At 43.3% G+C, this 22,529-nt stretch overlaps 1 protein-coding gene across 1 annotated transcript in view; it reads right to left on the minus strand.

Annotated features, from left to right (window-relative positions):
- The window catches only part of LOC115461208 (dedicator of cytokinesis protein 2-like), a 1,592,043-nt gene that overhangs the window by 1,297,553 nt on the left and 271,961 nt on the right, over positions 1-22,529 (minus strand). Inside the window, 3 exon segments of the mRNA XM_030190877.1 lie at positions 5,081-5,153; positions 9,076-9,174; positions 16,088-16,212. Coding sequence (XP_030046737.1) covers positions 5,081-5,153; positions 9,076-9,174; positions 16,088-16,212 — 297 coding nt within the window.

A 22,529-nucleotide genomic window follows, 5' to 3' on the forward strand; every position in this document is an offset into this window, starting at 1 on the left:
GTTGGTCCAAGAGCCGACAAGAAGGGGAACTATTTTAGCTCTAGTCCTTATTGGAATGCAGGGCAAGGTAACGATGTTAGATCCACTGGGAAACAGTGATCATAACATGATCAAATTTGAGATGATATTTGAAGTAAAGTCACTAAAGGACTCTACTGTAGCAGCATTCACTTTAAGGGTGACCATGACAAAATGAAGAAAATGGTTAAAAAAGAAGCTGAAAGAGTCAGCTGTAAAGGTTAAGCCTTTAAATCAAGTGTGGATGTTGTTGAAAAATACCATCAAGGAATCCCAGAACAGATGTATTCCACATATTAACAAAAGTGGAAAGAAGAGCAAACGGCTGCCAGCCTGGTTACAAGGTGAAGTGAAAGAGGCTATTAGAGCTAAAAGAGCATCCTTCAAAGAATGGGAAAAGGATCCAACTGAAGAAAATAAGGAGCAACATTAGCAGTGTCAAGCTTATGCAAAGCACTGAAAAATAAGGCTACAACAATATGAAGAAAAACTTGCCATGTAGAGAAAAACTCAAAATAACCTTTTTCAGGTACATCAAAAGCAGAAAGCCTGTAAGGGAATCCATGGGACTGTTAGATCATGAAAGGGTACTCAGGGAGGACACAGCCATAGCGGAGAGATTGAATAAATTCTTTGCTTCAGTCTTTATGGAAGAAGATGAAAGAGAAATGTACCAGAAATGATTTTCAAGGGTGACAATGCAGAGGAACTGAAAGAAATCTCGGTGAACCTGAAAAACGTACTAAGTCAAATTGACAAGTTAAAGAGTGATAAATCACCTGGACTGGATGGCATACACCTCAGGGTACTGAAAGAAATCAAACATGAAATTGCTGATTTGTTGTTATTGATCTGTAACCTGTCGTTAAAATCATCAGAAGTACCTGAAGATTGGAGGGTGGCCAATGTAACACTGATTATTTGGTTTTGGACAGATTCCTGAAGGAAAAGTCCATTGACCATTATTTATTTATTTATTTTTGGGTTTTGACAGGTTCTTGAAGCCTGGATTGGCCGCTGTCAGAGACAGGATGCTGGGCTTGATGGACCCTTGCTCTTTTCCCAGTATGGCGGTGCTTATGTGCTTAAGGGTTCCAGGGGTGATTTGAGAAATTACAGACTGGTAAGCCTGACTTCAGTGCAGGGGGAAATAGTGGAAACTATTATAAAGAATAAAATGATGGAACACTTAGACAAACATGGTTTAATGGGACAGAGTCAGCATGGGTTCAGCCAAGGGAAGTCTTGCTTGCCAATTTGCTTCATTTCTGAAGGCGTAAATAAACAAGTAGATAAAGGTGAATAGGTTGATACAGTGTACATAGATTTTCAGAAAGCTTTTGACAAAGTTCCTCATGAGAGACTCCTGAGAAAACTAAGAAGTCATGGGATAGGAGGCAGTGTCCTTCTGTGGATCAGGAATTGCTTATTTGACGAAAATAGTATTTTTTTCTCAATGAATGAGGGTGAATAGTGGAGTGCTGCAGGGATCTGTACTGGGACTGGTGCTATTTAACATATTTATAAATGATCTGGAAAATGGAATGATGAGTGGGGTGATTATATTTTCAGATGACACAAAAATATTCAGAGTTGTCAAACACATGCGGATTGTGAAAAATTGCAGGAAGACTTTAGGAAACTGGAAAACTGGGCATCCAAATGGCAGATAAAATTTACTGGGAACAAATGCAAAGTGAGGCACATTGGGAAGAATAATATGAAAAATAGTTACCTGATGCTAGGGTCCACCTTAGGAGTCAGCACTCAAGAAAAAGATTAAAGTGTCATTGTAGACAGTACAATGAAATCTGCCCAGTGTGCAGCAGCGGCCAAAAAAGTAAACAGGTTGCTGGGAATTATTAGGAAAGGGATGTGAAAGACTGAGAATATTATAATTCCTCTGTTTCACTCCACGGTGTGACCTCACCTTGAGTACTGCATTCAATTCTGGTCGCTCTATCTCAAAAAAGATAATGGAATTATAAAAGGTTCAAAGAAGAGTGAACAAAATGATAAAGAGGATGGAACTCCTCCCATATAAGGAAAAGCTAAAGAGGTTAGGGCTCTTCAGCTTGGAAAAGAGACAGCTGAGGGGGGGGGGGATATGATTTAGGTCTATAAAATCCTGAGTGGTGTAGAACGGGTAGAAGTGAATTGATTTTTCACTCTTTCAAAAAACTACAAAGACCAGGGGATACTCAATGAAATTACATGGAAATATTTTTAAAACAAATAGGAGGAAATATTTTTTTCACTCAAAGAATAATTAAGCTCTGGAATTCACTTCCGGAGAATGTGATAACAGCAGTTAGTGTATCTGGAGAAGTTTGGAAGAGGTTTGGAGAAGTTCCTGGAAGAAACGTCCATAGTCTATTATTCAGATAGACATGTTAGTAACATGGAATATTGCTATTAATTGGGTTTCTGCCAGGTACTTGTGACCTGGATTGCCCACTGTTGGAAGCAGGATTCTGGGCTAGATGGCCCATTGGTCTGACTCAGTATGGATATTCTTATTTTTTTACATTTCTAGTACAGTTTCTATTAGAAACAGGTAGAGACTGAAACAATGCAGATTTGAGTACATCCGACGGCTCGATAGCAATTACTAAGCACCACGATGCAGAAAATCTCCATTCAGTTTCAGGACCGAGTTTCTGCTTTCCCAGGCAGGCAGGGAAGCGGATACTGCAGTGACCTGTGAGGAAGGGAGGCTCATCTACTGTTCATTGGGGATATCTAGTGGTCAGACTTAGCATCTATAACTGAGTCTTGAAGAGAGCTGTGGTTTGTGGTCTCTGGCTGTAATGAGCTTGCAGGAGGATATACAGATGGGCAAAAACATCTTTAGATGGTTGCAAATAAAGGGACCCTTTTAGTAATGCTTAATGCCCGCTAATGGAAATTAGCATGTGCTAGGTGACAAGTAGCCCATAGGTATAAAATAGGACATGCAGCATTTGGTGCATGATAAGCTTTAATAAAAGGGCACCAAAGTTTCATCATGCAGTAGAGGCTGTTTTTTTAAATGTTATTTAAACATTTTATTTATTGAAAAATTGTTTTATCCCAGTAATCAACACATCATACTCATGTGTACAGACAAATAGAAAATCATTAACATGTACAACTATATCCAATAGCTTCAAACCAGTAGAGGCTGGTTTGAATTGAGATGTACTCTGAAGGAAGAGGAGAAAACCATCAAGACGAAGAAAATAAAAGCAGATTTTTAAAAACATTGATATGACAATAAAGAACCTTGATTTCCCCTTGCAGGCTGGCAGAGGAGATTTTTTTGTTTCAGAAGTAAAATTTGCAAGATCTGGGGATCAGATGGATTGCTTTACTCATGCAAGTACAGATGTTTAGAAAGATGTATCATAATACATAAAACCTTTTATATCTATCTGGAATTACAGATTTTATAGTTTATTTTGGAACAGCACAGAGAGGGTCCAAAGTACAGCATAAAGTTCAAGTAGCGAAAAAAAAGCACCAGGGGCCTTCAAAATCGGGACACAATTTTAATCATATAACTTGAACATCAATTCTCCTTTGATCACCAGACATGGACCTTGTTTTGGCACATAGCGCTTGCATCAGGAGATAACAAGAATTGTCCAAAAAACAAATAGGAGAAAGTTCAGTTGTTTTTTAAGACATCACAACTTTTATCAACCCCTAATGCAGGCGCTGTGCACCGAAACACAGCCCATGTCAGATCATCAAAGGAGAATTGATGTCCAAGTTATATGATTAAAAATTGTATCCCGATTTTGATGACCCCTGATAGTTTATTTTGGAACATTTCAAGTGTACTCCTTTATTGTCTATACCTGAAATTGAATACAAAGATAAAGAAAAAGAAAGCCAACCAAATTAAAAATGCCCTGCACAAAGATTTACTTTGGTGATGTCTTTGGCTTATTATAAAGGAGTTTGTTAACTAAGAAGGACTGCTGTATCCTACATATGGCACACTACAGTGCAGCAGTAGCTAGTGGTCCACCCACTTTGGGCTCAAGCCCACCCAGCAATGGCGCAGAGCTTTGTGGTAGCTGGCAGGAATCTCCAAGCCCTGCCAGCTAGAGACCACTTCTAAAGGTGCTCAGAACTTCCTGCTACCAACTTACTGTACCACTGACTCTGGTATCCCATGAATATTGGATATAACAAAAGAGAGGGAACGAAGTACAAACTAAAGTCCAAACAAAAAAAACAGCACCACGGGCCTTTAAAAATGGAACACAGTTCTTTAATGAATGAGACTTGACAAAAAGACCCGACACGGGCCGTGTTTCGGTGACTAGCACCTGCGTCAGGGGTCACAGTGATGACGTGGAAAACTTGGGGAATAACTCGAATATATTCCTCTACAATATATTATTCCTTACCCCACGTCTCATATAGTAAAAGCTACAAAGCTGTGCTTTTCATCCATTTGGATACAGAAAGTGAAAGTGCCTTGGTGCTTTGTAGCTTTTACTATATGAGACGTGGGGTAAGGAATAATATATTGTAGAGGAATATATTCGAGTTATTCCCCAAGTTTTCCACGTCATCACTGTGACCCCTGACGCAGGTGCTAGTCACCGAAACACGGCCCGTGTCGGGTCTTTTTGTCAAGGCTCATTCATTAAAGAACTGTGTTCCATTTTTAAAGGCCCGTGGTGCTGTTTTTTTTGTTTTGATCCCATGAATATTGAGCATGGGCAGAGTGCCATTGTTGGTAACTCAGTAATGCTGCCACTGATTGCCAAAGTTGACAGCAAGGAGTTCTGGTCACCTTTGGAGGAAGGTTTGGAGAGCAGGGAGGACATTTCATGCCCACCCATTTTCCCATAGACCAACCCATAATTTCAAAATTTGCCACCTGGATACACTACTGACAGTAGATCTGTATTCCTGTATCAAAGCAACAATACAAAGTTGTGGAGAGGTGACCAATTCAGGACTATGAGAGAATGATTTCCTTTCCCTGGCTTTTCTCTGAGCATGCCGCTCCCTTCTATTAAGGATCAAGATCAAGACAGAAGGCAATGCCTTGGCTACTCACAGTCAATAGAAGACCGGTGCTTAAACGTGAACCTCAGGTGCGATCGGTGGACATCCTCAATAGGAATTGCGACCTAGCCACAAAAATGCAAGAAGTTAAAAATCACAAGGCTAGAAAGACAGGGAATCTTCCAAACAACTTTTGCATTAAATGAAGCCAACATTACAAGCTGTATTCAGTGTTTAAAAAAGCAGCGCTTTTAAAATTCCTAGCTGCCCACAGAACAGAAGTACAATGTTCTAACCTGTAGATCAAGGAACAACACAGCTAGAATTACTAGGTCAAAAACTTTAGACTTAGCATTGAGTTTGTGCCATTGTTCATTGGGGCTTGGGGCAGGACTTATACCTCCTGCCCCCTTGGATCTCATCTCACTAAGATGTTTTTTTACTGCCCTTATCTTTCTGGTGGTTCTCTTGTGGAAAAACTGCTGAATTCTTGGCTCCGTCACCTTGGCTGAATGTTGGTATGCATATGATCACGCAGAGATGGGATCCTATTAGAAAGTTCCCCTCACACAGTAAATTGTCACTAATTCAGACCTTAAAGATATTCCAGTGTGTACACTGCAGCAAAACTCATGCATGTGTTGTACAGCATGATCTTATTTTCTAGTTTTGAGTTGCATGTTTACAACCTGCTCAAACTGTGCCGTATTTGTATTGGAATAAGACTCTATTAGGGTATAAATGAGCTGTCGGCAGGTTGTTCTAAACCATGCATACTTTTATCCACATTGAGTGAAAGCATTCCCCAGGGCAGAGTTAGGGAATACAACAGCACACACTGTTCTGCATTTTGAAACTTGCAAGTATTATGGGAAGGATATTCTCAGGAAAAGCTCATACAAATCTTTACAAATATGTTTTACTTAGGCAGTTTTCAGAGGGAAAGTATATACATACCTCTGAGAACTGGTGCAAAATCTGAAGGAAAAGGCACTTATCGACTCTGAACTACCAATGGGCATTCAAAAAGTACACTTCCACTGCCATCTATTCTACTGTTGGCCAGTGGCGTAGCTATGGGGGGGGGGGGCTACAGGGGCCTGGGCCCCCAGAAATGGATCCAGGGCCCCAGGTCTGGTTGGCAGGGGTTCCTATCCCCCGCCAGCTGAAGCATTTCTCCAGTGTGCTCTCCTTGCATTGCCTGCCCTGCTTCCCTCTTGTTGCATGTATGTTTGGTTTTAGAGAAAGTGCACATGCGCAACACTTCGCACATGCTCAATTTCATTAAAATCGAGCATGTGCAGTGTGAGGGGAAGAAGGGCAGGCACTGGAGAAACGCTTCAGCTGGCAGGGGTTGAGGACCCCTGCCAGCCAAGATATGTGTAAGTAGTAGTAGTAGTAGTGGCATTGCGGCGGGGGTGGGGGAAGCAGCGGGGAGGCGGGCCAAAATGTACCCCCTCATATTTTGGCTCTATCCTCCCCCCACTTTGAGGTCTGGCTACAACCCTGCTGTTGGCACATACCAAGTAATTTCATAACAAGGTGCCAAGGTTTTAGAGGGTAAAAACGAGTGTATTTTGGCCTAATTTAAAAAAAGACACAGATGCCGATATGTCTTCATAAAATACCAGCACAAATCCTTCAGAAATTGTACTTAGATTGCTGACATGCACTTTATGACTATTCAAAGCCAGGTATACACGTCTGTGTGTACAATACAAATGCAAAAATCACAGCTTCACCCAAAATCTCTCTCGGCTTATCCCTGCTGCGTATGAACACACACTGGTTTGCACCATCCATACTTTTAGGTGTATCCTAAAAGTATGGATGGTGCAAACCAGTGTGTTCATACACAAACCACTAGGCTACTCCTCCACTCAAAAGGAGTGGAGGAGTAGCCTAGTGGTTAGTGCAGCGGACTCTGATCCTGGAGAACTGGCTTCAATTCCCACTGCAGCTCCTTGTGACTCTGGGCAAGTCACTTAACCCTCCATTGCCCCAGGTACAAATAAGTACCTGTATATATTATGTAAATTGCTTTGAATGTAGTTACAAAAACCACAGAAAGGCAGTATATCAAGCCCCATTCCCTTTCCATCCTAATTTCATAAGAGCCTATTTATGTGTGTAAATCAGAATTTTAAGTGTGAAAATGGTTTAAAAAACTACCCTACTTCTTTTAGGTATTCATTTTCACCCTCCTCTCTACTGCAAAAATCTCCACTTTGGCATTAGAAAGCTAGCACTCCTCAGCTTCTCTTTTTTTCTCCCCCCCCCCCCCCCCCCCCCCACCACTCTTGGAATTCACATCATTTTTCATTCAGTTAATTCAACATCTATCTCTTAAGTCCTTCAGCATCCCTCTCTTCAGTTAATTCAGCATCCAGTCAGTCAGTCAATTGAATAGCATCCAGTTATCTATTCTGCAAAAACACTCTTTGTGTTTGTACTGAACCAGAATCAGTGCTGCATTCTTGGTTTCAACCACCTACAGTAAGTTTCTTGTTTGTTTATTTGTAATAAACAGTTGGAAATCGATGGGTCAATATTTAACCCAGGGCAATCAGTTTTTGTTTAAACACTGGCCATTGCAGGATTTGTATATCCTGACATTCAGCGCTGATATCCAAATACCAGCTGGTGCTGAATATCCAGATATAACTGTGGATATTATATCCCTGAGTCTTCTCCATTGATGGTTAACTAGTTTAGCTCACTGTTTAGTATTGCAATGTGAGGACGGTCCATTGTAAGCTGTGTTAGGATAGGGAAATATCTACTGTGCCTGGATGTAACTCACCTTAAGCTATTGCTGAAACAGGCATAAGATAAAACAGATTACTACATACTTCTTAAATGCTGAATCATATAGCCTACTGCCATGCATTCATTCTGATAGAGCTTAAATGGCCTGAAAATTTTGTGCATCTGAGTTACTTCAACCCTAATGACAAAGAGGGGCATAATTGAACAAAAACGTCTATCTCCATGGGCGTTTATCTCCGAGAACGGGTCCGTGAAGGGGCGGACCGAACCGTATTTTCGAAAAAAATAGACGTCCATGTTTTATTCGACAATTTGTGAGCTGGGCGTTTTTGTTTTTCAGTGATAATGGAAAATGAAAGCGCCCAGCTCAAAAATGAATAAATCCAAGGCATTTGTTCGTGGGAGGGGCCAGGAGTCGTAGTGCACTGGTCCCCCTCACATGCCAGGACACCAACTGGGCACCCTAGGGGGCACTTTTACAAAAACAAAAAAAAAGGTAAAAGAGCTCCCAGGTGCATAGCACCCTTCCCTTAGGTGTTGAGCCCCCCAAATCCCCCTCAAAACCCACTGCCCACAAGTCTACACCATTACTATAGCCCTAAGGGGTGAAGGGGGCACCTACATGTGGGTACAGTGGGTTTGGGGGGCGGTTTGGAGGGCTCCCATTTACCAGCACAAGTGTAACAGGTGGGGGGGGATGGGCCTGGGTCCACCTGCCTGAAGTCCACTGCACCCCCTAATAACTGCTCCACTGACCTGCATACTGCTGCCAGGGAGGTGGGTATGACATTTGAGGGTGAAAATAAAAAGTTGTGAAACGCCATATTTTGTGGTGGGAGGGGGTTTGTGACCACTGGGGGAGTCAGGGGAGGTCATCCCCGATTCCCTCCAGTGGTCATCTGGTCATTTAGGGCACTTTTTGGTGCCTTATTCGTGGAAAAACAGGGTCCAGAAAAAGTGCCCTAAATTCTCGCTAAAAACGCATATTTTTCTTCCATTATCGGCAAAAGGCGCCCATCTCTGATCGCCCGATAACCACGCCCCAGTTCCGCCTTCACCACGCCTTCGACACGCCCCCATCAACTTTGTCCGCATCCGCGACGGAGTGCAGTTGAAAACGTCCAAATTCGGCTTTCGATTATACCGCTTTATTCGTTTTTGTGAGATAAACGTCTATCTCCCGATTTGGGTCGCAATATAGGCGTTTTTCTTTTTCAATTATAAGCTGGAAAGTATACCAAAATCACTTAAAGGTGTAGTGCATGCTATGTCACCAACCTTTACAGTCTCCATCCAGCGCTGCTGCCGTTGCTGGTAATATACCACAGAATGGTACTCACTGACAGGTTTGTCCCCTGCACCTTGGAAAATCACATTCTGTCACGAAGCAGGAGGAAGGGTAAAAACATAAGGAGAGGGAAGATGAGAGAAAGAGAGAGAAAACAATGAAACACCATGTGAAAGAAGTTGTTTTAACAAAGGGGTTGAAATTATAACTGATTTATCTGGTTAACTTCAGGAGTTAAACCAGTTGTATGTTTCAAAATGTTGGCCTGCTGACCAATTAATTCCAGGTCTAGCCAACAGTTAACAATTTAACAGTAGGTGGGAGAGCAGGTGCATCAGAATTTTCTTTCAACGGGATAGCACCAATATCCAATACTGACCAGTTAAAATAAATGGTTAAGTCAGTCCAGACAAATAGCAAGCATAGAGAACTGGATATCTTATTCTGTTATCTTTATCCAGAAATATTCAGCAACACCAACTTAATGAACTGGATAAAGATATTCAGCTGGTTTTGTCACATATGGTGCCACTGAATATTAGCATCAGTTTTTTACAAATACCCTAGTATTCCCTTGTTAGCAGTATTTCTCCAGCTGTGTGTTAAAACTGACTTCCTTCCTGACACAGTCTACAAGGAAAACTAGGCGCTTTTTATAAATCCCAATATCAGGTGATATGTTTCCACTCTGACGTTCTAACCAGAGACTAGAGAACTATAAATTTCTAGTCTATAGACTATACAAAAGCAGAGGCCACATCATTTCAAGTAAATAATAAGCAAGTAACCAGCTCTGCTACTTCAGAGGACTTTCACAAAGACTCAACTACCCATGGCCAGGCAGAAGAACCTCAAAAAATAATCAACACCAGGAAAGAGCAGATCACCCACTTGGAAAATGTTCATTCTGCTCTGAGTAGTTGTGAGTCAAGCCTAGGAGAACCAGCATGCCCTGAAACATTTCACCCCTAGTTCCTTGAAAATGCCATGGCAGGCAAGGGGTCCTGTCACCTTAAGAAAGAGTCAGTCCTACCAGTGGCAGGGCAAGACAAGGAGTATCAACTCCCTGGGAGAACAGCCACTTAAGCCCACTGAATGGCAGATTAAGCTGAGGAACGCTAGTTGGGAAACATTGACTTATTCCTGATAATTATCATGGTGAAATGATCGATAGCACCGACTACTTATTTGCAGCTGGAGGTCTTGTTCTAACATGAGAAAGTCATTACTAGAAGAGAGAACCTGAAATCCATGTGAGAAGATGGATTGCCTGTTGTGAGAAACACAGCATACTTCTGAACTCCAGTAATTACATAACAGTCTGTGGTGGGGACAGCTTGTATTTTAATTAAAAGGAAAGGCCTGGAAAAGATAAGAGTTCTGTATTATCAGGAAAGGTTCTCACATGTGCCTGTAGAAAGTATGTGACTTCATTTTGAACACTGCTGCTACAAACCTGTAACCCAGTCCTTACCAATCTTTTTGTGGATGTGACCCCATGATAGCAGCCAAATAAAATTATGCCCCCTCCCCCCCCCCACCAGAGGTGTTCTTCTTTTCTCTCATGTTAGTAGATACATGCTAAAATAAGCACATACATTAAAATAAAGGAAGTGTCATATGTGGAGGCCACACCAGCTGCTGACCTACATGTGAGGGGGAGCCTATCCATCCCAAAGGCCCAAGCCAACTAGCTACAGCAAAATTTTGGAAGACAGTTCTGGCTATCCTAGCCTGAACATCTAATTAGGGGAAACTTAGCTCTGGAGGCTGAAGAAATATGAGCCACTTACAGTCACACGTCTCCTGGGGACCATCTCACATCTGACCAGAACCAAGCCATAAGCATCACTGTTTTGGAGCCTCAGAATCCCATAGTTTCTCAGTATAGCTGACAAAGACCATAAGTGATACCCATTTGAAATTAATTATTCCATCCATTATACCATTAGAACCATCATCTATATATGGTGCTGAGAAATTGGAGCCAAAAAAAAAGAGCAGTAAGAACTGCTCGGACGGTGATCCGAGTTGAGCACAGTCTATAGAATAGAGCCTAGCGCCAGGATTTATGCCTAACTTTTAGGCACAAGGATTTATACCAACTGAAACCTGGTGTAAATCCCCACACTTAAATTAGGCACAGATCTGCTGTATTCTGTTCCGATGTATGCAATGACCCGCCCATGCCCCTCTCATGGCCATGCCTCCTTTTTGGATCCACACACAAGAATTTACGCATGCATATTTATAGAACAGCGCCTAGCAAGATGTGCACATAAATTCTAATTATTGCCAATTAGCTTTGATAATTGATTATTAGCACCCAGTTATTAGCACTAATTGGTTCTTACTCAATTAAATTGTGCATGCAAATTGGGCGCACACCAACATTTGCATAAGAGTTTTGTGCACTATATAGAAACCGGGGATTAGTAAAGTAAAGTGAGGAGAGAACAAGAGTAAGGTAAAAAGGAGAAGAAAGGTGAAGAGGAAGATAAAAAGATTTTGTAGATGCTGCTTCAAGATTGACCCTATTGTATCAGTGTCCCAACAGCCTGGACCTGTTCTCAAACCAATAAATTCTTTATGTGAGCAGCCCCCCTCCCAATATCCAGACATACACTGGCACATCACCTCTTACATATATGTTGATTAAATTTTCAAAGGTGCAAAGGAACAGTGAGCGATGCTTTAAAGAACATAATAACTATACCGGGACAGAACAATGGTCCATCTAGCCCAGTATCCTGTTTCCAACAGTGACCAATCCAGGTCACAAATACCTGGCAGAAACCCAAATAATATCAACATTCCATGCTATCAATTCCAGGACAAGCAGTGGCTTCCCCATGTCTATCTCATTAACAGACTATGAACTTTTCCTCCAGGAACTTGTCCACACCCTTTTTTAAACCCAGACAAGCTAACTGCTGCTACCACTTCCTCTGGCAACAAGTTCCAGAGCTTATCTATTCGGTGAGTGAAAAAATATCTCCTCCTATTTGTTTAAAAAGTATTTCCATGTAACTTCATTGAGTGCCCCCTAGTCTTTGTACTTTTTGAAAGAGTAAAAAATCAATTCCCTTTACTCATTCTACACCACTCAGGATTTTGTAGATATCAATCATACTTCCCTTCGGCCATCTACTTTCCAAGCTGAAGAGCCCTAACCTCTTTAGCCTTTCCTCATATGAGAGGAGTTCTACTCCTTTTATCATTTTGGTCACTCTTCTTTGAACTTTTTCTAATTCCACTGTATCTTTTTTGAGATGCTGTGACCATAACTGAACGCAATACTCAAGGTGAGGTCGCACCATGGAGTGATACAGAGGCATTATAGTATTCTTGGTCTTATTTACCATCCCTTTTGTAACAATTCCTAGCATCCTGTTTGCCTTTCCGGCTGCTGTTGCACACTGGGCAGAAGATTTCGGCAACAACACCTAGATCTTTTTCTTGATGCTGACCCCCAAGGTGGACCCTAGCATCAGGTAACTATGATTCAGATTATTCTTCCTAATGTGCATCACTTTGCATTTGTCCATATTAAATTTCATCTGCAATTTGGATGCCCAGTCTTCCAATTTCCTAAGGTCTTCCTGCAATTTTTCACAGTCCACATGTGTTGTAACAACCTTGAATAGTTTTGTGTCATCTGCAAATGTAATCACCTCACTTGTCTTCCAATTTCCAGATCATTTATAAATATGTTAATTAGCATCTACTCCCTCCTGCATGTTTACTAAAACCTAAAAGTTAACACTCTTTGACCTGGTGCTAAATTAGCCAGTTAGCAGGGTCTGTCAGACTAAGATAATATTCAAGCAATGTCCTATTCCTAGGGCATCTCTTCAACACATATCAAAGGTCCCCAACAAATCAGAATCCTAAAAATATCTGCCTTCCCCAAAACTATGACCCCTCAGGAAAGTAACTTGGTTTTCTCCCAAGATATGACCTCCCTCCACCATTTAGCCTCCCTTTCACAACTCTGCAATATATTCTTACATCACTGGCAAAACCAAAAAGGATGAAATACCTTGTGCAAACTAGCCCTGCATTGTGATTGGATTACTACCCAACAGGTGGCCTAAGTTCTTATAGCCCAACAAGACAGTTATATTTATAAGCAGACTTCACTTCCTCTATCTCTCTGACACACAGAGACCTGGCAATTCTTTCACTTTCTGTGGGAAACTCCTGCTTTGGCAGGTTATCTCCCACTTTCCTGCCAAAGCGGGAAATTTCCTTCTGAGCCACTGCCACTGCTGAACCTGCCGCTGCTTCTCCTGACAAGCAGCAGCAGCAAAACAATAAAATGCAGGCACAGGACCGCAGTCTTCAGGCATACACTGTCAGCTCTGCCAGTCCCCTGCCCTGGAAAAAGAAGTTGATATCAGAGGGAGCAGGGAACCAGCAGAGCCGACAGTGCATGCCTGAAGACTGCAGCCCTGTGCCTGCATTTTACTGCTTTTCTGCCGCTGCTGCTCTTTGAGAGAAGCGACAGCAGCCTGCAGGAAAGATAAGACACCACACGGAAAGAGATGATCAATAGAAGTGGGGACGAGAAAAGATGGATAGAAGAGACAGAAGATGAGTGGAAAGATGGGGAGAGGAAGAGGGGGCATGCTGGATGGAAAAGGGCTGGCTACAGAAGATGCTGATGGAGAGAGAAAGAGAGGAGATGCTGGAAGGATGGGGACAGAAAGAGAGAGACACTAGATGGAAGGAGAGAAAGAGGGGAGACACTGGAAGAATGGGGACAGAAAGAAGGGATATGTTAGATGGGAGGATGGGGAGAGAAAAAGGAGATGAGAGATGTTTGATGGAAGGGTAGGGAGAAAAAGAGAGGAGATGCTGGATCAGTGGCATACCAAGGGGGGGTGGTGGGGGTGGTCCGCCCCGGGTGCACGCCACTGGGGGGTGCATGGCGCGCCCTGGAACAGGTTATTTCCTGTTCCGGGTCAGATGGAGCTGCAGCGAACTCGTGAAGTCAAGGAACTCTGAGCAGGCGCGCGCTGCGGCACGCCCCCCCAGCGGCGTGCACCCGGGGGGGGGGGGTCCGCGCTACATCGGGGGGTGGGTGCTGCACCTGGGGGGTCCACGCTGCATCGTGGGGGGTGCTGCACCCGGGGGGCGGGGCGCCGCCCCGGGTGTCCGCCCCCCCTAGGAACGCCACTGTGCTGGATGGAAGGGTAGGGAGAGAAAGAGGGGAGACACTAGATGGAAGGATGGGGAGAGAAAGGGGAGACTAGATGAAAGGATATGGAAGAAGATGCTGGATGGAAGGATGAGGGAGAGAGGACACGCTGAATGCAAAAGGGTAGAAAAGGAGCTGGAGTTAACACAGCAGGGCAAGGAAGACTATTCTGCTCTCTGTTCTAATCCTTCTCCTCCCACTCTGTTATCTCTGTTGAATGTACTTGTTTTTCTTTGCTCAGTGGTGTTTGCTTCAGTTACATCTCTCACCTCCTTTCCCTGAATGGCAGGGGGTGGGGTGGATTAGGGATCAGAATGGCTCTTGTTTGTGTGCGGAAAAAAAGTGAAGAGGAAAGATCCTCTCAGGAATCATGACAAAAAGGATAGAGCAGAGAAAACCAAGGGGAGGAATGATGTAAGACTTTAGTCATCCACTAGATTTGAAAGTTTATTGCAGATCTAAATATAAATGGCATACACAGAGGCCTGACACATGTTTTGGTGATATTTGCCTGCTTCGGGGGTCCTCAAACTGTGACATGCCAAGTTAAAATTCTGAGTTATAAATGTCCTCAGTTATGCTTCAACTTTGGTTTGACAGTGTCATTTTTATAGAGTGAACACTGAGACATACAAATAACCGAGGACGTTTATAACTCAGAATTTTAACTTGGCATGTCGCAATTTGAGGTGCAGCTGTAACCCATGGTTTGTTTAAGAACATGATAGAGTGGGCTTCTGGGTGGCAGGTCATTAGAGAAGTGACTGGAGGACCCAGGAGGAGCTCAGAGGGTATATAAGGGAAGCCCCAGGGAAGGATCCTGTTTCTGGTTCTGCCTCTTGACAAAGTAACTAGCTCTGGGTTGCTGGAGTTCTGTGTTACTGATAGTCCCCCTGCCAGATGACCCAGTGCAATAAGGGGCTGGGGGGGTTCCTACAGCATTGTAATCAGTGGATTAATATAATAATATAACAGTAAGCTGTTATATTGCATCAGCCATTTGAGAAGCCAGAAACTCTGCGGATTGGGGAGTCTGGCCGTAACCAGGGCTCGGGTGGAGTTGCAGTCTACCCCTGGCTGATAGCGAGAACTTCAGAGTGGCAGCCTGAAGGGAGTATGTAGTTACTGGAAGCCTAGCCCAGATGGTATTGAAGTACATCCGGAGTGTGGAATCTGTTCTGGGTTCTAAATGAGCTGCAGGACAGGCATGAGGGTTAAGCACGTGTATTAACCCAGTGAATGTACTATTGTTGTGATCATCTTGAAAGCAATTGTTAATTACATCTGAACCATATGAAGATCAATGCAGTGAAACCATTAGTTAAGAAGTTAATAAATGTTCCACTTCTTTTGATCCTCTGTCATGTAGTTCCTGAGTGGATGAGTTGATGGGACCAGGGTGAATAAGTGACAAAAACATGCAGTGCCTGTCGAGTCCCTTCTAACCTGGGATAGCAGGACTGGATTACGCAGGCATATTTTGCTAAAACATTATCCATGCTGGGCCTCTGTGTATTGCATTCTATATTTGGATTTGTGGACAACTGAGTCTTGCATCATCCATCCCCTTGGCAGCAGGAAGCAGATGGCTTACTAACTAATAGAGACAGGGTAAGAGATGCATGAACCCAAGCCTAGCCATACCCTTGGCTCTTGCCACCAAGGCACACCAAGGACTTTTCAAAGGCATACCAGTGTGCCCTGATACACTGGTTGCAAAGCACTGGACTATACTACTGGTACTATTTATGAGATTAAGGGGAAAGACCAAGTACAACATAATATCTGGGAACTCTTACCTGGGCAATGTTCCCTTCTTCATCACAAACATACAGAGTCACCTCCACATTTTTCTGAGTCTTCTTGTTGCATTTGTCAAACTCTCCTTGCACTAATGTGAGGTAAATATCATTCCTGACGTCTCCTGGAATGAGCCAAAAATAGAGCAAGAAAGGCAAGATTAAGAGTCAGAAAAAAAAACAAAAAACAACAAACAAAGTATGAGATAGAAATTCACAATGAAGAAAAAGAGGAAAAATGAAAGGGAATAAAAAGATGGACAGAGAAATTGAGACAAGAGAAAACAGAAAAGAATTCAATGGAAAGAATTCAACATGACAACCACATGGAAAGCGGATAAGAGAAAATACTGTGACTGGAGAAAAGATGTGTGAAACAAAAACAGGAAAGAAATAGAGTGAATGAGAAGAAAGATTTAAAAAAAAGATAAAGAGGGAAAGAAGATGGTAGAGAGAATAAGAAAGATACTATATTGCAAACATTGTTATAGGCAGGGCTTTTTTTGAGGGGTTACTTGGAAGTATTGAGTACCGGCACCTTTTCCGTTGTCTGCTAAAATTGATCCATGGTCCCCAAGTTTTAATGAAAGAGCTCAGGCTCTACACACCAATTCTGCCTTGTCATAGATTCTGTGACTGGTTGCATAGTACTGTTCTTGTACTAAGTTCTGAAGCTAACATCGAAGCCCCCTTAAAATTTACACTCCAGCCCATCCCTATCTATTCAGTCACGATCAGGGCGTAGATCGTAGAAGTCTGCCCAGATCCCATTTTGTTTCCAATTACCGACGTCACCACCCAATCTCCACTAAGATTCCACGGAACCATTCCTTCTGAACAGGATTCCTTTATGTTTATCCCACACATTTTTGAATTCCGTTACTGTTTTCATCTCCACCACCTCCCTCGGGAAGGCATTCCAAGTATCCACCACTCTCTCCATGAAAAAATACTTCCTGACATTTTTCTTGAGTCTGCCACCCTTCAACCTCATTTCAAGTCCTCTAGTTCTACCGCCTTTCCGTCTCCGGAAAAGTTTTGTTTGTGGCAGTGGCGTAGCTAGGGTAGTTGACACCCGGGGCCGGTCATTTTTTAACACCCCCCCCCCCCCCCAATCCAGTACTAGGCATACCGAGAATACAAAACACTCAGGACCTATAGCGCAATTCTACCATACCATAAGCAGTCATTTCTACAAGTCACACAAGCATCTTAAACGCTACAGTGAGCACTATAACATCAATTCACCTATTGTAAAATGAAAACAGACAGATTAGTACAGATTGTCGATCCTGCACAGTCAATGCCAACCGAAAGCCATGTCTTTTTCACAAACACAGATACACCCTAATCCACTATAGAATAAGTAATCATAAACTTTCTATTTAGACAAAAATTAAACTGAACCCCCGATGCCAGACTCCGCATACAATGCAATACCACAGAAACAGAAAATGTCCCCTAGTACTGTGCAAAATATAAAATTTGAAAAAACTAACAAATCCGATCACTTTACAAATTAACAAATAGAAATAAAACGAATATAGAAAATAAAATACCATTTTATTGGACTAATACATTTAGCTTTCAGAGGCCAAAACCTCCTTCCTCAGGTCAATACAGTATAGTGCTGTTATAGTATCCTATCCTGACCTGAGGAAGGGGGTTTTGTTCTCTGAAAGTTAAGTCAAAATGTATTAAAAATTAGTCCAATAAAATGATTACCTTATTTATATGTTCTATTTATAAACATTTATTAACACATAAACACAGATACAATACTATACCCTAAAGCAAAAAAATAAAAATATATATTTTATTTACAGTTTGTTGTCTCTGGTTTCTGCTTTCCTCATCTTCTTGTCACTGTCTTCCTTCCATCCAGCATCTGTCTTTGCTCTTTCTCTGAAATCCAGTGTCTGCCCTCTCTAATGTCCCTTCCATCCAGTGTCTGCCTTCTCTCTCTGCCCCTTCCATTCACCATCTGCCCTCTTTCTCTCTCCCCCTTCCACCCACCATCTGCCCTTTCTCTCTGCCCCTTCGATCCGTCTGCCCTCCCTCTCCCATCCATCCAGGGTCTGCCCTCCCTCTCCCATCCATCCAGGGTCTGCCCTCCCTCTCCCTTCCATCCAGGGTCTGTCCCCTCTCTCTGCCCCCTCTTTCCACCTGCACATAGTTCCAGTTCCAGCCCACATCTCCCACCTGCCACCCTTTTCAGCCCCACTATCCCACCAGTCCCCAGCCCTTTTCTCCCATCAGTCCTGGGCTTCAGCCCCCAGCCACTTCTCCCTGTCCCCTTTAAAGCCCCCAGTTCTAGACCCCTTCTCCCATGAGCACTTCCCTCCCCAGTCCCCATTCTCCCCTCTGAGCACCCCACCCCTCCCCAATCCCCATTCTCCCCTCTGAGCACCCCCACCCCTCCCTAATCCCCCCTCTGAGCACCCCCACCCTCCCCAATCCCCTTCTCACCTCTGAGCATCCCTCCTCTGAACTCCCCCACCCCTCCCCAATCCCCTTCTCACCTCTGAGTACCCTTCTGAGCTCCCCCACCCTCCCCAATCCCCTCTGAGCACCCCCACCCCTCCCCAATCCCCATTCTCCCCTCTGAGCACCCCCACCCTCTCCAATCCCCTTCTCCCCTCTGAGCACCCCTCCTCTGAACTCCCCCACCCCCTCTCCAATCCCCATTCTCCCCTCTGAGCACCCCCACCCTCTCCAATCCCCATTCTCCCCTCTGAGCTCCCCCCCTGACCTAGTCCCGTCCCCCCTCCATTGAAGCCACAGAGCCCTCTTCTCCTGCCACCACCTGCCTTTTTCTTTTTTTTTTAATCCGTGCAGCCACGCAGGCAGCGCTTCGCATCTGCCCTGTGTGTGCTGCTGTGAAAGAAGTAAATCGCCAGCGCTGGCTTCGGGCCTTCCCTCGATGTCCCGCCCTCTTGTGAGGTAACTTCCTATTTCCTCGAGGGCGGGACATCGAGGGAAGCCCCGAAGCCAGCGCTGACGATTTACTTCTTTCACAGCACACGCAGGGCAGACGCGAAGCGCTGCCTGCGTGGCTGCACGGATTAAAAAAAAAAAAGGCAGGTGGTGGTAGGAGAGAGACGCGATGGAGCACCCCCCACCCGCGGACACCCGGGGCGGACCGCCCCCACCGCCCCGCCCTTGCTACGCCACTGGTTTGCGGATTAATACCTTTCAAATATTTGAACATCTGTATCATATCACCCCAGTTTCTCCTTTCCTCCAGGGTATACATGTTCAGGTCATCAATCTCTCCTTGTCACGTTCCCTGTCTATGCAGAGTATGGGCACCGGAGGATCGGACGGCCATCTTGGTTTTCGGCTTGTTCCAGGTTTGGGCGGCCATCTTAGTAGGGGGCAGCTTAAGTTATGGCAGCCATCTTGGAGTAGGGCAGCTTCAGGAAGGAAGCCCATATTTGGGCGTAGGGTGTCACCGATGGGGGCAGCCATCTTGATTTCAGCTGTGCTAGTTTGGGCCTAATTTCTACACTATTTAAGACTCTGCCCTCAGTCCTTCCGTGCTTCGGCTTCTACTCAGTTCGTTGATTAGTTGCAGTCCTTTTGGATCTGTTATTGAAAACTGCCTGGTATCAACCTCTGCCTGTCCCTGGATCTGCTATTGACCACTGCTTGGCATCGACCTCTGCCTGTCCCTGGATCTGCTATTGACCTCTGCCTGTTCCTGGATCTGCTATTGTCTGCTGCCTGGTACTGACCACTGCCTGTCTCTGGATCTTCTGTTCTCTGCTGCCTGGTCCAACCCTGTGGACTTTGTTCTCTCTGCTGTTGGCTACCCGCACTCAGGGGCTCAACCCCTGGGGAATGGTGGGAGACACAGGGGGATCTCGGGGTTTTGACCGACAGCCCGGTGAGGGGTTTCCCTCATCGAGTACAAGGGCTCACCTCTCCTTGCGGAAAGCATTACACTCCTCATGTTTCTATGTAACTCTGTAAATCTATTTGCTTTGAAAATGAGCCTCTTAATGTCTCATATTGGACATCCCATGTCCCATCTACAGCCCCCATGCAAAATAAGGCGTAGTATAATACACTTTGGAGATAAATATATAGGAGGACATCTATGTGAGAAGTCCAAAAAAGCTCTTATGTGTTGCCTATTGTATGAAGGCTAAGTAGGTGCCTAATATACCTTGTTTATCTGGATAGTTGCCCAAGTACCAGTCTGAATACTGCTGGTGCCTTTTTATGTGCTAGTGGCTGTTTTATACATGAATATAATAACTCTTCCTCTCTACGATTTTCTTCCTCTCTATGATTCCCTAATGTGTCTGTACACACAAACCTTATTCTACCACAACATTACTGTATTTGTTCATACCGGAATTGGCGAACGCTTTTACGGTACTATGTAAGCCACATTGAGCCTGCAAATAGGTGGGAAAATTGTTGGAATGTAATTGTATTTTACATGCATTGCCTGTCACCTATTATTTCTCTGTGATTACTCTGTGACCTCTGATGTGAATTACTTAGAGAGGTCACATAGCTATGCAACTTCCTGTGGGGGTTAGACACTGCAGACACAGCACATGCAGCACATGGAGCACATGGAGCTCATGATCTCTCCTAACCTGAGAGGATCTATGGTGGTGTGAGCATCCATTACCATCTAAGCACATGGAAGGAGCTGATAATACAAATGTATAGTAATATGTATATATAAGCCTGTCTGATTATAATCTAACTACAAACTGTGAGTAAACAGATGTTTTGTTACTTCAACTTTAAAGTGACTCAGCAGTGAATTATTCAGGGGTGAATGAGAGAGAGATGAAGAAAGAAATTAACATTTCTAAAGCTGAAGCTATGTGTACTAAAATCTGCTAATTATTTACTACAAATAATCCAACAAAAGGGTTATGGGCCCAGGGTCCAGGAATTGAAAAAGAAGAGAAATATTACCAGGCAGAAAAAAAGGCCACATTTTTCTCTTAAGTTTTAAAGGAAAGATTCAGTCTGTCTCTCTCCCCCCCCCACACAGCAGACAGAAGGCTAAGAAAATGGCTGAGGGAAGAAATTCACCATTGTTCTATTCTCTCAAGGTGCCTAAATTAACTGAGTTTAATTATCGGCAGTGGGAACTAAGATTCATATGTCTCCTTCGAGCAAAAAGATTAAATATATGCTTAGACCAAGACAGAACAGCTGAAAATATGGCTGAATGGGACAATGCAAACTATTATGTGAAGTGCATGCTTTTGGAAGCTCTCTCAGAGAAACAAGCCATATTAGTGGAGGGAAAAGATACACCAAAGGACATTTTATATAAACTGAGAACTATGTATGCAACTACATATGCAAAGCAGCAACCAATTTGGTTGGCAGAGTTGAATGAAACCAAATTAAGGGATAAAAGTAAATGTAATGATCACATTATGCATCTTATGTCTTCATTTCAAAAGCTAGAACTTTCTGGAATTCCCATGTGTGATGCATTGAAAAGAGCATTTCTTTTTACCTCACTATCAAAGAAGTTTGATGTTTTTAGGTCTGTAAATGAGGCCATTGAAGGGCAATCTTTTGAACAGACAACATCAAAACTAAGGCAGGAATGCATAATAAATGATTCTGAGGAGATGTGTTCTCAAAGCAAGTCAGAGAGAAATGAAACAAATTTCTTGGCAAAGAACAGAGGAAGGCGGAGCTATGGGAAAACTCCACCCAAGGGCAAGCTGATTTGCTACTCATGTGGAAAGGAGGGACATGTATCTAAATGGTGTAAGGAAACACAAAACACTCCCTCTAGCTCACCTAAGCCAATGGAACTAAAGAATTTTCAAACCAGGAAATGTATGAAGGACAAAGATAAACACAAGGGCTTTCTAATGGCAGAAAAATCTTTGACTATGGTAAATAAAAATTCAAATGAAAGTACTTGGATTTTGGATTCGGGGAGCACATGCCATTTAACCAATTGTAAGAATTTCTTTCAGGAAATGTGTCCAGAGGAAGGTATTCTTAAAACTGCAAACGCAGGGACTGCTAAGATCCAAGCAAAAGGTATTGGATTCTTAAAATGCAAAGTGTCTAATGAAGTTAAAGAAATTCCTGTAAGTGATGTCTTGTATATTCCCCAAGCAGTTTGCAATATGCTTAGTGTATCTACATTAGATAAGAAGGGATTTGTGATTCATTTTGAAAACAGTAAGTGCACAATCTCTAAAAATGATGAAGTGTATGCTGAAGCTTTTATGCATAATGATGTTTATAAGCTGAACATTTCAGGTGAAGCCTCACATATGGCGCAAGTAAGGAAGAATGATGGTAAATGTAGTCTGGAAATCTGGCACCGCCGCCTGGGACATCGTGATTCTAAGGTGATCCAGGATCTTTACAGTAAGCAACTGGCCACCGGCATTCAGATAAGTGCAGATGCTGGTAAAATGGAGAAATGCATAGA

Source organism: Microcaecilia unicolor, chromosome 2 (assembly GCF_901765095.1).
Source record: "Microcaecilia unicolor chromosome 2, aMicUni1.1, whole genome shotgun sequence".
NCBI lineage: Eukaryota > Metazoa > Chordata > Amphibia > Gymnophiona > Siphonopidae > Microcaecilia > Microcaecilia unicolor.